Here is a 15,231-nt window from a genome sequence, read left to right as displayed (position 1 = left end):
GCCGCCGCCGCCCTCAGCCCCTCCTCGTTCCTCCTCGGGGCAGGAGCACGCACACGCAAGCCAACGCCAATACGTGTGTGCCTGTGCGTGGGCGTGCAGATAGGCACCGCGGGAAAACCGCTGCGGGACAAATTTAAAGCACTGCTCGGTCACACGGGACTCGTCCTCGAGGGAAAGCCACTAACGTGCCCAAAGGAAAACCATCGGACCCCGCTGGAGCGTTAGCGGTGTTCAAAGCGGAGTGAGGCGTGCTGCGCAAAACGAACCAAACAGCGGCTGCCTTTTTTAGTGGCCAAAAGAGCCAAGGATCCGCCCTGCTGAGGTCTTGCACCGACACTGCGTGGTCGAGGGAAAGCCACTAACGTGCCCAAAGGAAAACCATCGGACCCCGCTGGAGCGTTAGCGGTGTTCAAAGCGGAGTGAGGCGTGCTGCGCAAAACGAACCAAACAGCGGCTGCCTTTTTTAGTGGCCAAAAGAGCCAAGGATCCGCCCTGCTGAGGTCTTGCACCGACACTGCGTGGTCCTGAGGCTGTCGGGGGATCTGCTCTCTGCCAGCTGAGCAGCCCCGTGAGCTGTCCCGGGCAGGTTACAAGAAGTTGTAAACATTGGATCATTCTGCTTCCAGAGGATCCTCCAAGATAGAGCACTGTGGTTTGACACGTGATGCTCTTCCTTCTGAAGAGGAACAGAAGAGAGTCTCCAGCATGTTGCTCCCTGGCAGGCTAGCAAGGTCTGTCCTTGGGTTTTAGGTATGAAGAGCGCAGTGCCAGTAATGCTTTTTACACGAGATGGTTCAGAACTGCCACGTTCCCTCTGCTCCAGGTGCTTTTTCACCAGAAGGATGTGTTATACCTGTGACCCTGGAACAATGGAGAAGGCAAACTCCTTGTGGCAGGGCAGAAATGCCCAGGGGAGGGTTAAGGGTTAGGTGTCAGTCAGGCCGTTCAGTAAGGCTGGAAGCGACAGAAGCATCTCCAGGGCTCATGGAGGTCTCTAGGACAGTGGCTGGGCAGAGAGGAATGCTCTGTTCTGTTTTATCTCGAATTTTGTGGTTTGGCCTTGCATGAACCTAGAAGAGGCTCTGGGAAGGCCAGGACCTGCCTGGGCCAGCTGGCAGCCTGCTAGGATCAGTTACTCCTCATTTCTTCAGCGTGCACAGGAAAGGTCTCTGGAGCACTTAAGCACTACTGCTGAAATCCCGCTGAAATCTGGATTAAGCATGACCATAAAGACTGCCCTAAATAATGCTACGCTTAAGGTAAGGCATGATGTTGCAGCTGAGCATTGCTAACTGCTGCTGACCCACCATCCCACTTATCCTTAAAACCAGTAACACTCCAGGGCTGGGTACCTGCTCTAATATAAACTCTATTGAAAGCACGTTAAAGAGCTATCTAGAGCTGTGTTATGGACTTGTACACTACTGACAAAGCGTGGAAGGATGTTAAGGGACAATGGGACCTGGGGTGATTAATCCTGGAGTAAGAAAGCTGTGAACACGGGCATAGCCAAGCGCGCATGATGACTCTGGATAAGGAAACCACACACCTGTATGCCCATAAAGGGATGGTGATTCAAGAGAGACGGACTGTCAACGCTAATCTGACATTAAGTCTTCAAAGGTAAAACAACTTCAGGATGATGCATAAGATTTTCAGACATGCTTGGCACTGGCCACACTTGACTTTCAGCAGAATGAACAAGAAATGTGCTGCCTTCTACAGCAGCTGATTGAAAATAAGGCTGGAAATGGTGGGACAACACTTTTTTAAAAGTAGAGCCAAAACCAAACTAACATGCTGCAAATTCATTGCTTTTGTTGTTGTTTCAAAGTTGTTTAGTCCACTTAAACTCAATTAGAGAAATTGGGCCAATGTCCAGACAAACATATTTGGAAAAGAAATGTCTGTAAAATGTTCAAATTTTGGGGCAAAGGGGAGATTAAATTATTTTCTGAATGTGACTGAAATTTGACAACTAGAATGGTGTTTGGGGCACTCATAGGACCAAGGTTATTTTTTCCTTCTACTGTTGCAGACTTTTGAAAATCCCAAAAATGAGCAAAGTGACCCTGCTGAAGGTTCACTAGGATGGATTCACAAAAGCTCTGGCAGATCCCAGTGGAAGTTTCCCCTCTGGACTCCTGCTAACATACTGGGAGCAGGGGGAAGGTTCCCCTCATTCCAAGTGCTTGCTTATTTCAGGAAACAGCACATCCTAATTTCCCATGGCTTCTTTTATACTGTTACCACATCCTCTGGACTGTGTCCCTGCATGGCATGACCTTTGCCAGCTGGCTGATGGCATGTAACCCCTTTTGGGCACACAGCATGCAGAGGAAGGGATGATCTGCCCCTGTTGCCTTGCAGAGTCTGTGCCATGCCATGATGAGAGTTTCTGAGGCTCCACATCTGCAGCTCCTTCCCCCACGCACACCCCATGGCCTTACAGGCACTGCAGCGGGTTCCCCGCTCCCCTCTGGAGCTTTTTCATTCTTCCTCCGCAAAGCAGCCCTCGTGAACTGCCCCAGTGGTTGAGCACATCTTGGACTTACTGCATCTCTTACCCCTGCCACAACCAAAGCCATCTCTGGCACAGTGTGAGAAGGGCTGACTAGGACTGTGGATCTTGGAGCTAGGACCTCTCTGGAGATGCCTGAGAAGACCACTCCCTTCTCTCAAGCTGCTAGTTCATGTGTTCAAGTTTTCCTCCTCAGAAACTTAGGGACCATATAGGCATTCCTTTAAAAAAAAAAAAAAAAGAAAAAAGCCCCTGAAATTCCAGTGGGATCACCTGAGTCAGAGTCACAGTTCACAGCATGGACTGGCTGTGCCCTATAGCCCTTGTCGAGACCTTGGGGTTAACGTGTCCCCTGTGCAGCACCATCTTTTAGCCCAGTGGTCTCCAAACCTTTTTGATCACACAGCCTTATCAGTAAAAAATTTTTAAGCATGTACTCTCTATCTATGTATATTTATTTACAAATTATGTGCATGTGCTATTGTATTAATATTATGTACATTATAAAACATAAAAAACAGAAATTAAAATGGATGAGATAAAGATGAAATAAACACAATTCTTAAAATTTTATTTTATTTTATTTTATTTATTAATGGTACAAAAATTGTTTTCTTCCCACACCCCAATGGATTGTCTTGCACACACTCCACTTTGGGGACCACTACCTTAGCCTGTTGGATGTCACTTACAGCAACACCAGCGACCCTGGCAGTGATAGCAGAATTTGAGTTCAGTGGTCACATGAAATGAAGAGCCATCAGTCCCATGTCCCTTTAGATATATTCTCCTGAGAGGGCCTGCAGCCAGTCGACTCAGTTCAGATTCAATGGATTATAGCGCAAAGCATGATCCCTGTTTATGCCGGGGGGAATTTATGTATACGTCAGTGACAGGACAGATTCCCAGGCTCTTCTCCTCCAGTATCGGATGTCCTAGCATTCATCTGCAAAATCACAGGTGCACAAGGATCACAGTGTCACCTTGAGGCGACTACTCTGCCTGTGTCAAGAACAGAAAAATCAGGTGCCCAATCCATCAGTAGGACCTCTGCTGCCAGGGGTGGCCACCTAACCTCAGGGAATGGCAGTGTTTGTAATTTGAACAGCTAACTCTCTCTTTGAGCCCATCCAGTCTCTATTATTTCTAATCCGGTGACTCACAGAAAATGACATTAAAGTAATGAAGCACCGGTTGGCTCCAGAGGTAGGCAATACTACGTATTTAGCCCGTTTAAATTAGGAAATGGCAACAGTGCCACAGGAGTTGCCATTTCTTGTTGTGTTACTGAAGAGGATACAAACCCAAGAATGCTTCACTGTTGTGAAGACAGATGGAAATTTACAGAGATACCAAGACATTGCAAAGACCAAGCAAAAATAAACCAGCGCAACTTGGTATTGGAACGGAGGAGGTTACCCTGGCAGTGGGAGGGTGACGGAGGGCACATCTCTGATGCCTGAACAGCGAAACAGAGTACCAGACCTCAGCGGGACCTAGGAGCACCTGCCACCTGCTAGTGGGCATAGGATGCATTTCCAACAGCTCCATTTTTCCATATCAGGATAAAGTTTTAAGCAATTATCACAGTGTGTTAGGAAGTATGAGCTTCTGGGATGCAACAGGTACAAGTGTATTTACCAGCTTTGGCAAATGGAGCAGTAGTGGAGATGTGGACCAAAAGCTGCAAGCCCAGGTAACAGCATGTTACCTGCAAGTTACTTCAGAGCATCACTTATCATCGTCAGAGAATTTGGAATTATATGGTACAGAAATGTCATGTTTTTACAATTGTCATTGTTATAGTTCACTAGCAAAGAAAGTTGGAACGGAACCAGACCTTTAAAGGTTTCTGTTTTGTAGCTTAGGAGGCCCTTAGAAGTTAGCTGCTCTGTCAGGAGCGTGTCCTAGCATGGTCACTGACTGTGCCTCCAGTGGGGACAGCAGGAGAGGAGCAGAAGCACACCCCTCTGCAGTCCTGAGCCTGGTTGTGCTGTCCCCTCTGTCCCCTCTTCCTCTGGCAGCAGGGAGGCTGGGAGGGAGAAAGCCTGGCTGTAACACTGTTTCCAGATGAAAAGCTGGGAAGAAGGAAAAGAGAAGGGAGTTCATTAACCCCCTGATGTTTTTTTCACAGGACAAGAAAAAGGTAGGGGAACGGCAGCCCTAGCCATGAGCCCCTCTGGCCAGCACAGGGAGGAGGTTGCAGCCTCTCCCATTCTGTTTCTTTGGGGAAAACACCTCTGTTACATGTTTTGTGTTCAGCCAGCAGTGCCGCCCACAACCCCTCCTCCTTACTTACCCCCTGTCTTACACTTGGCTCCAGTAGCCTTTTCCTCACTCGGAAATGTCCTTATTTAAAACCTAGCTATGACATCTGGTCTCTTCTTCACTGATGCAGCTGTTGCAAGCTGATTTTCAGACTGTGCCATGAAGCAGAAGTTTCTACCCTTTCTCTGTGTCTTTTGATCTTTCACAAATCCATTCTCATGCTGTAGCTACATTGGCATGGATATACAGTACAGCCCTTGAGTTCACTCCCATCTTTAGAAAACTGTAAATGCTGTGTACAGCAATTAGCTCATCCCGCAGCGTACAGGCTTCAGGCTATTTGAATTTATATGTATAAGCTTCATCCTTACCTCTTATTCTTCGCCGCATTCATAACTCCTCTCCTTTGTTTTTTCTTCAACTCCACTATTTTCGTGCTGCAGTCTTGGAGACTGGTGGGAATGGCACTGACATTGGAGAGCACGCTTTGCCAGCAAATGTGCTAGGAAGTTTCTGGGAGCAGTGGTCTCCTTGTGTTGTCACCTCCCAATGGATTTGCATGTCACTGTAATAAGAATGAACAATAAGCTGCTGCTCATCATTAAAAATGTCCTGGGTCCATCCATGGAGGGAAGATTTGGAAGCAGACAACCTTGGCATTTTTAACTTCTGCTTTGAACAAGACAATGAGGAGAAGACAGTTGTCAGAAGACATAAAACTGGTGCAATCTAAAGATTTATAATTAAATAAGCAGCAAATATCTCATCTTACACAGACAGGCCTTGGAAAAGCTTGACATAAAAGATCCACTACAAAACTACGTTGAGGGAAGGGAACAATACGGAAGTTGTAAGAGATTTGTATATTTAAAAAAAGAAGTTGAATACTTTACTCTGTACTCTGGTCATGGCTATGTTTATGTTGCAGTTAACCTAGGTTTCTGTGCTCAGGTCAGTCCCACCTGATCCAAGAGTGCACAGCCCACAACATTACTATGTCCTCTCTTTTTGCACATGCCAGCTGGTGTCCCTGTGAGGGCATAGCTCACCGTTCTTTGCATTGGGACACTCTGAGACTGGCAAAATCAACCAAACCATCTGTGAAATATTTCTCTCCTTCTGGGATGAACTGTGGGAAGAGCATGGAAGGTCTCCGAGCTCTTGAGTGAACCAGCCTCTGCTCATGCTGTGAAGCAGGTGGCTCCAGGCATGTTAGCGCAAGGGTTTTCATCACTGCAGTCAAGTAAAAAGACTGATAGCAAAGAGCTCTGAGGGGCTGATCCATGGCTTCTTGTAAATCTTAACTCAGCAGCATGATATAGATTGCTAAATACAGGCTAGGGAGAGCCTGGGCGCTTGACCCCTGCTTGGCCACATTGCTTAGGTGTTACCTCCATCCCTGTTGCTGTTATGGATAGACCTCTCCACCTAGCTCCCTGCAAAGGGAAAGGTTAGTGGACTGCAGGGTGGGCAATGAGCCATTCAATGCCATTTGGCTTTTACCAGGCATCACTCCCTGGCCCTTTTTTATTAAACAGTACAAATACGGTCTTAATGACCCTCACTGATGGCTACTACCTCACAGCCCTCGCTGCCTGTCCTCCCTTTGGCGGGAGGACACACTGATGTGGTGGATGATAGTTTGCTCCTGAACCTCAAATGCTCCAATTGCCTCCTTGACATACAAGTGTAAACACTCTCTGAGGTTGGGTTTCCATTAGCATTATGGACTGTGGATGCAACGATGAAGTGAAAATGATGCTCTAGAGGACTTCCCATGCTGCCACATGCTGTATTGACCTCATCTTCCAGGCTGTGTTAAATCACTGTCTGCAAAACGCACCCCCTCTTCCATCTTGCCCAAAGCAAGGGCAGTGAGGCATGACCTAAGTTATCCCCAAATGCAGGATTTGGCCCCTGTCCTACAGTCACCCACACTGTTTAAGGGTGCAGCACACTCCCTGGCAGAGTTTCATCCCATGCCAGCTAGCCTGGACTTGGTTCAGGAGTAGCACAGAGCTGTTCCCACTAGGTGCTATGTATGAACCACCCACTCTGGGTTGGAAAAGGCTTTAGTTGTATGTATGTGAGCAGCAGCCTGCCACTTACACCCAGTATCTGTTCTCTGACCCATTTGATTTACTGGTATAGATGTCACCTACAAGTCCTGGTTAACCCTGGAAGATTGAGAGGACGTCTGTTAAGATTGCGGTAAAGCATGTTGCAAATTAATAGGGCAATTCTTTATGTTTAAAGCACCTAAGAACAGAGGCTTGTCCCACCCCAGTGTGTTTCTCCTCCCATCTCTGTGCTTCATCCCCCACAAGTGAGGAGACATTAATTATGCTATGGATGCCAAGTCAAACGCACTCCAACAGAAGTCAGTGGAAATGTTCACGTATTACTGAGCAGGAGTGAAGGCTGCAGCGGCCAGCCTAGAAGAAAACAAACGGGACCATCTAGCACACATCTCACCAAAGCTTTCAGATGTGGGTTGTACACCAAAAAAGCCATCTGAGGCTATATTCAATACAGATCAAATAACAGAACCTTAGATGCCTTTTGTTGGTTGAATCCACCCGGCCTGGTAAATATGCTCTCTGATGTATGCAGTATCACCTGGGCACCAAATGATTTATTGTCCCTCAGTTTTCGTTTATAAAACTGACAAAGTCTGGGCTGATAAATGCTGATATATGTTAAATTCAACCAGCTTATGATAAAAGTTGCTTGCCAAGTGGCGACAGCTGGCCGCCTCAGTAAACACGCCATGTAGCTACCTTCACCCCTGAGGAATGTTAATTGCTATTTGATATAATAAAGCATGTTTAAGGTCCAAAGGAAAGAGCCAAGGAGGTTAAACTCAACAGATACGTAATGTTACCAGACATAATGCCTATCACTTAAAATTTACTACCAAGTAGGAAAACAGCTAATACCAGCCAGCTTCAGCCAAGCCTGCCAGGGCAGTGATAACAGTTGTGAATAAATGTGAGATAATTATGATCATGATGCTTCCAGATTTACAGTACAACATTGCTGAGGTGTCATCCAGATGGCTACGGAAGGAAAAAATATCTCATGGCAAGGTGAGGTCAGTACTGCATTGTACCCTTAAGTTCCTCTGGATGTGTCTACACTGGCAGGTGGAGCACTGGCCAAAGCAAAGCCTGGAGCCTGGTTTGAACTGTGGGTCACAGGCAACACATACCCATCCCTGGTCCTGAGTGTGCTCACCGAATCCAGGCACTAAATGACTCCATCAGCCCTTGGTGCTCTTGAGGTTGGTCCATGTTGCAGACACAAGCACTCTTAGGTCCATGCTGAGAGACAGCATGAGTTTAAGCTTTCTCCCTGCCTTATTCCACATCTCACCCCAAATTTGTGCCTGGCACAGGCTTTACTCCAAACAGGTTAGGCTTGGAGCAAGCTGGAGCTTGTGAATGGACTTGGGTGCATACCCAAGTGCCAAGGGAGCAATGTCACGTGCTGTGGCTGGGAAAATGCACAGAGCTTTGGGGCACCAAAAGCCATTTCAAACCTGGTACAGAAGTGTGAAGAAGGGCTTGTGTTCAGGAAAGCTTCTCCATTTCTTCCCAAGGTTTCCACTGGGCTAATTAAAGACATCGCCTCTCCAAAAAATTTGCCTCATTTACAATACTGAACCTTTGGGCTTGTACAACATTAGGAGCAACAGGACACTGGAATCCTTCACTGTAATATAAATCATAAAATAGTAACATATAAAAACCTAATGTTGGCATTTCCAGCTCTGGAAAAGGTTCATAGCATGATTTATGGCCCTTCTTTGCACAGAATAGCAGCTATTTTATGAATTAGTAGTGCTGTCAGAGCTCTAATACTAGGGCCGTCATTGATTTAAAACAAGCCTTTGCATTACCACCCCATGGCAATCTGGTTGCTGTGAGCAACCTAGATGTTTTCAAGGGACTCATGTTTCATTTGAATACTTTTTACTGGGCTGCAGGGAGGACAAGAACTGTAGACTGGAGTATATAAATGTCATCTTTATAAGAACAGGACATGGTAACAACCAAAGTATTTCAGAAGCAGTGGGGAAGGAACTTAGTTGCCTAAATCTTAATTCCCAGGGCCATCTTAGATGTTTAAGATATCCAAGACATCCACACACAGCTAGCAAAGATAACACAGGTCCTATGGGAGACTGTCCCATTGCAAAGCAACTGGAGACCAGACAGAATATCTCGGAGTAGGCCACACAGCACCTATGTTTGGGCAACTGAATCTCAGACAACCCATTTTGTATTCTCAAGTGTTGCTTTGTTCTTGTCCATGCAGCTGCAAGAAGATACCCCCTCGCAAGGGTGCAACTGAAGCCAGAGCCCTGGCAGCCTGGAGGGATTCAGCAAGTACCGGCTGTGGGAAGGGCTGTTCAGCCAGGAGACAGATTGTGCTAACCCTCACTGAAAAGTCCTCTGGAGCACAGTGTCCTGGCTCAGGAGTGCTCATTTTCCCTCTGGAGTAGTCCTTTCCACCATTTATTTAAAATATTCTTGTGTGGTTTTCTCCTAGTGATGCTATGCAGAGGATAAATATGCTCCACACACACAGAAAAGGACAACCTGTGTTAGACCCTGCTGGGCTTTACTGGAGAAATTGTATTGAATCCTGGGAATGGATGTCAGATCCTTTCCCATTGCCAAACTTCAGGACCAAGAAATTCTGCTTAATGTTTGCTGTTGTTTCCCTGGCAGGATCACCACGTTATCATGCTTCAAACCTGTAGTACTTTAGAGGAGAAGCATCTGCAAACTTTTGGGGACCGCTAGTGTTGTTTTGGGTGTCTGACATAGTGGGAATAACAAACAGTCTGATGGTTTCACTGCCCTGAACCCTCTTCCCCCAAAATCACTCTGAACATGAGACAGCTTTTTAGGTAAATGTGCCCATTTGCACAGCGCAGAAGAGCCATGGGTAGCCAAGCAGAACTGTGTCTCCTTTCAGTCTCTGTAAGCTCACGTACGTAAAGCTCCTGGGATGCACAACTAGAAGCAGTCACTATGCGAAAGCAGCAGTGAGAACTGAGAGCTCATATCTTTATTAATTTTCCATAGACAGATGAGTTGACAACCACATAAATTCAGGGATGACTTGGAGTTTGGAGTCGGCAGTGTCAAACATGACCTATTGGTATTGGAGAATACTTTGATTAATATGCCATCATCTAATCAAACAATGAACTTCGGTCATATGAATGGGGATCAGAACAACTGTAAAACCCAGCACCCAGGCTATCTTGAAGAGCTAACTTGATTGTCTCATCAGTTCTCTTAGGAGAGCACCTGACATCTTTTGGTGGGGACATTTCTTCTGGAGGAAAATAAAACAGAAAGCACTCACTTCACAATGTGGTATTTGTGTTGGTAAGATGTAAAAGCTCAGTCCTGCTGCAGCAGAACCTGTTTGATGTGGATGCTGGGAGATGTGTGACCATTATGGCTTTAGCTGTGCTTCACATCAGGCCAAGCTTTCGGATCACAGTGCATGTTTTGAGACCTTGCCCTGTTTGCTGGGAGTCTTTGGCCTGCTGCTGCAGAGCCCTGCAACCCTTCAGCTGAGGTCACGCCCTGGTGTCGTGCCACCTTATGTCATTGCTGCCTTTTCTGCTGCCCTTGAAACACTCCTTGACATCATGGGGCTGCACCATACAATGCCACGTAACGAGTCAGCTTGGGGAGAAGCCCCCCATGGAGAGACGTCCGGCAGAAATGTGCCTTCATTAACCGTCTAGCCACAGCCCTGTGCAGCTACTTGCTAGGTGGCTTTTGCCTGGATGAAGGGCTCTACTGTTTCAGTAGGAGCCACCACCTCGTCAGCACTTTTGAAGGACATCATGTGTTGTGAAATGACCTCATGCAGACAAGAGGTCTGAGCTGGCAGGAGCACCGAGGCATCCACAGACACCACTCCCGGTCCCAAAGCCACCCAGCACCCTGGTGCCTTTTTGCTACAGGATGAGAAAAGCACCACATGCCTCTGACAGAGACAATTAAGGAGCTTATGAACAGCCACCACCCCACAGGTTTTCATCTGGAAACGTAGGTCCGGGATCTTCATCTCAGGAAACTGTTTTGAGCCCCTGGCCTGCTTCTCTTTGCACAGCTGTCAGAAATATTTCTCAGCTTTATCAGAAAAACAACAAAGATAAATCAAACAAATCCCACAGTAGGAAACAGTGGGAGTTTCATATCTTGTTACTCCAGGTGTCTACAGGATGTGAGCTAGGTGCTCCAGGCTCTTGAGACAATGGCATTCATCTGAAAATGCTGGCAACTGCATCCCTTGTGGCTATTTCTCTCTGTTGACTTTGAAGAGAGCATGGGAAGACTGGACGGTGGACAACTTCTCGCCAGATGAATCTCAAAAGATTTATCTAGATAGTATGTATCATACCTACTTTCTGGGACCTACAGCGGCAGATAGATGGATGGGTTGGTAGGTAGATAGGTAGACAGATAAGTACTCCAATATCCTATTTACCTGTCTTACTCTTTAGCTATTTTCAAAATATGTACGTATACACGTACACACAAATATATACGTAACAGTGACATGATTACCTGTTAAACAAATACATATGTTGCTAGTATAGCTCATTCCTATTTTTCATCAGTTGTGCCATGGAATAACTGAACTGGTTGTTAGAACTAGTGCCTTAATTTTTTTCATAGAAGATATTTCCTATAAGAGGAAATTCTTTGGACTTCATACTAGCAAAATGCATGGACTGAGCTTTGAATGGCAAATTCCACAAATTTCTAGAATGCAGAATAATGCCCAGAGGCCTCTCAAGATGATTTCTGGCAAATCTGGCAGGGGAGACTGAGACCCTCTGCTCTGTCCTTCTGGCAAGGATGCTGGAGAAGCACATCCATACAATAACCCCATCAGTCAGTGAACAGCTGATGACAGTGGAATTGCAGTAATGGTGGCCGCCAATGTCACACTCCCCTCTTGCCACATTTGCTGAAGATGAGAGGCCAAGGGGACTGGTGGAGACAGCTGACAAGGGGTGCTAGCTCAGCAACCCATGGCTGCTCTGAACACCCGAGTGAAAGTCCTCAACATACCAAACACTAACCTGAGCTCTGAGATGCTTTTTGTTGGTCAGTGAAGGTTTTTTTGCTCCAGCTGACCTGGGCACGTGGCTCACTCCCTGGGGATGTTGCAGAAGATAGCGTGAGCAATGGCCCACTCAAGGTGTCTGGCAGGAAGAAAAGCTCATTCCCACTTGTTTCTGGCTCGTGGTTTGGCACTCACCTGCAAGCAAGGACATGCAAGTTAGTTCCCTTTCCTGCAGGCCAAGTGTCCAGCATCTTTGGTAAGTGCTGCAACCAGCCACCCCTCTTCAAAGACTACATGGTGTGCTGAATTCCACTTCAAACACCGAGAATGTGACTGTGCCAACATATCCCTGCTGTTCCTTCATGGCACAGTCCAAGCAGCTTCCCACACCATGGATGTGAGCAGTTGCCTGTTCCACTGAGCTAGCAAGACTCCCTGATGTTTCTGGACAGACCCAGGCAGCTCATTAAGAAACATCCTCGAGCATCTCTCTCTCTCCATTGAATGTATAGGAAACTCACATACTCAGAGTGACTCTTCTGGGGCCAAAGCATCTTCTGAAGTGTTACTGAACACATGAAAAGCCTGCAGTGACCTACGTCCACTGGAGAGTTGCTTCTCTTCCACTGTCACCTAAATGCACAGCACAGATCAGAATCCTGCCCACTGGAGATGTTGAGATTCAAATGATCTGAGAAACCACCAAGTCCCAACACTTTCTCTGATTAGTTTGAACTCAAACACTGGAGGATTTTGCCCAGATTTTACTACCTCTTTTCTGTTTCAAAGCTTCACTACATGACATTTCCAAGGAACAAAGAACACCTACATCTTCAGAGCTGTAGGTGTTGTATTTTGGGGGAAAACATAATGATGTTTTTAGGAGGAGAATTTTCAAAGTGATAGAAGAACAGAAGCAACCCAACGTATACGGCCCAACACACTTCAGCAAAGATGGAGAGGGAAGCTAACCTGTCAGTGTCACTCACTGCCTCGCAATCCCACCACCGCCAAAAAACAGGAGCTAGCAGCATGGTTAGTCCTGCCCAAAATGGAAAGAAAGACAGTGTGGTTTTAATGTGTCTCGATGTGTCAGTAGCAACAGACGATGGGAGAAAACCAAATATGTGTGTCCTTCTGTCTTAAAACAGTATCTGCAGGTAACTGTTGGACGTAGCAGAAGGCTACAGAAGATGTCATTGTGTCATGACTAGTGAAAGAAGTCTTCTGGCATCTAAATTTTCAGCTTAGTTTTCTTCTCCCTCTGGAGTTTCAAAGCAAAATCGCTGTTGTGCACTAATATATGTCAGTTATTATTGTTCAGAATGGTGCCAGTGGGGTCTAAGCATGGTGTAAGGCAACTCACAGTACTCAGTCAGGGATGGGGGTGATTACCATGAGCAGCTCACAAAGGCTTGCTCAAAATGCTCTGGCAAAACTGTTTTTCAGTTGAAAACAGGGTTCTGGTTAGGGTTTTTATAAGAATGTGTTTGCCTCTTTATTTTAGGGAAAGCAATTCCTTTTCCAAGAGATGTTCTCAGGTTTTGCTGGAAAAAAGAGAATCCCGAACCCAATGCTTCTTGATCGAGGATCTGAGAGTTTGGGGGTTACTTTTTGATGAAAAGAAATAAACATTTTTTAAAGAACAACCACCTTCAAATTTTGAGTTAGGGCTACTGTCTGATTTGATCATCTTGCCAGGCTGTCATGAGTTAAAAATCCTGGTCCATAGCTTGTTTATGAAGTTTGTGAGATTTGCAAAAGTGTACCTTTTAGCATGTAACAGCACCTGGAAAGAGTCTTGCACCTGAAATGAGGTGATCCAGGACTTCAGCTTTATTGGAGACGTTACTTGTTACAACATTGTAACAAGTTGTGTATTTTCACCTGTTAAAATGGCTCTCCTCCAATGTCTTTAACTGAAAACACGCTGACAGTACATCATTTGTTTGTCAGCATCTGGCAATATAAACATTGCTAATAAGCCAACAAGCATTTTCATTCTTCGCTGCTCTTTTGGTTAATAATAACCCAGCCTGGATCATGATTGTGTAGAGAAGCCCTCGAGGCTCCATATCCCTAAATTAAAATGATGGTCACAGAATTCACAAGACTGGGAGATGAAAGAGAAAGGGATAAGGGAGTGCAAAGAAATAGCAGGGTAATATTTGTTTTCTGCTTGGAATATTTATAATTGCCATTCACCTATTTCCAAAGAGCTGCCCTAATTCACATCTAGTCCAGGTCTATCCCCTTATCGCCCTTCCCATCTCACGTCACCGAACCATAAACCTGAGTTTCTGTACATGGGGAAGAAGCGTTGCCCATGTCTGAGGAAGGGTTGGCAAGTTGTGCTGGTTTTGGCTGGGATAGAGTTAATTTTCTTCATAGTAGCTAGTAGGAGACTATGGTTTGGATTTGTGCTGGAAACAGTGGTGATAACACAGGAACGTTTTTGTTACTGCTGAGCAGTGCTTACACAGGGTCAAGGCCTCTTCTGCTCCTCACACCACCCCACCAGCGAGTAGGCTGGGGGTGCACAAGAAGTTGGGAGGGGACACAGCCGGGACAGCTGACCCCAACTAACCAAAGGGATATCCCACACATATGACGTCATGCTCAGCATATATAGCTGGGGGGAAAAGAAGGAAGGGGGGATTCAGAGCGATGGCATTTTGTCTTCCCAAGTCACCATTACGCATGATGGAGCCCTGTTTTCCTGGAGATGGCTGAACACCTGCCTGCTGCTGGGAAGCGGTGAATGAATTCCTTGTTTTGCTTTGCTTGTGTGCGCGGCTTTTGCTTTATTTATTAAACTGTCTTTATCTCAACCCATGAGTTTTCTCACTTTTACCCTGCTGCTTCTCTCCCCCATCCATCTGGGGCGGGGAGTGAGCGAACGGCTGTGTGGTGCTTAGTTGCCGGCTGTGGTTAAACCACGACAGTCCTTTTTGGCACCCAACATGGGGCTCAAAGGGTTTGAGAAAACGACAGGTTTGATTGGAATGTGTTAGATTGAATTTATAGCCGTTATTGCTGTTTAGCTATTAGTTGGCAGGCTCCTGTGCTTGCCATGGGGCTTGCTTGCCTTACTGTATATTAGAGTCTAGTGCTCGTTAGTGGTCGTGGTTTGCTTTTGCTGCTTGCCGTACTGCTGTATGGCTTATCACCTTACTCTGCTGTGCCTGGGAACATTTTGATAACAGCAATGGCGATGCGCCTGGGCTGGCAGATGGCCAGGGCATCGCTGCTGTTTCTGTGCTGCTGTGCTGGACAGGCTGGAACTCCAGTGTGAACTCGAGTCGAAGGGACTGTGACCTGTGGATGAGTCCACG

The 15,231-nt window shown here is 46.3% G+C and overlaps 1 protein-coding gene across 1 annotated transcript in view; it reads left to right on the top strand.

Moving 5' to 3' along the window:
- Positions 1-1,519: 1,519 nt before the first annotated feature.
- Positions 1,520-15,231, top strand: part of PDX1 (pancreatic and duodenal homeobox 1) — a 50,907-nt gene continuing 37,195 nt past the window's right edge. The window contains exon 1 of the mRNA XM_009327868.1: positions 1,520-1,623. Within this exon, the coding sequence (XP_009326143.1) occupies positions 1,520-1,623 (104 nt within the window). The remainder of the gene's footprint in view (positions 1,624-15,231) is intronic.

Source organism: Pygoscelis adeliae, unplaced genomic scaffold (assembly GCF_000699105.1).
Source record: "Pygoscelis adeliae isolate BGI_AS28 unplaced genomic scaffold, ASM69910v1 Scaffold14, whole genome shotgun sequence".
NCBI classification, from domain to species: domain Eukaryota; kingdom Metazoa; phylum Chordata; class Aves; order Sphenisciformes; family Spheniscidae; genus Pygoscelis; species Pygoscelis adeliae.
Note: the sequence above shows the minus strand (reverse complement) of the source record. Positions and strands in the feature narration are given on the sequence as shown.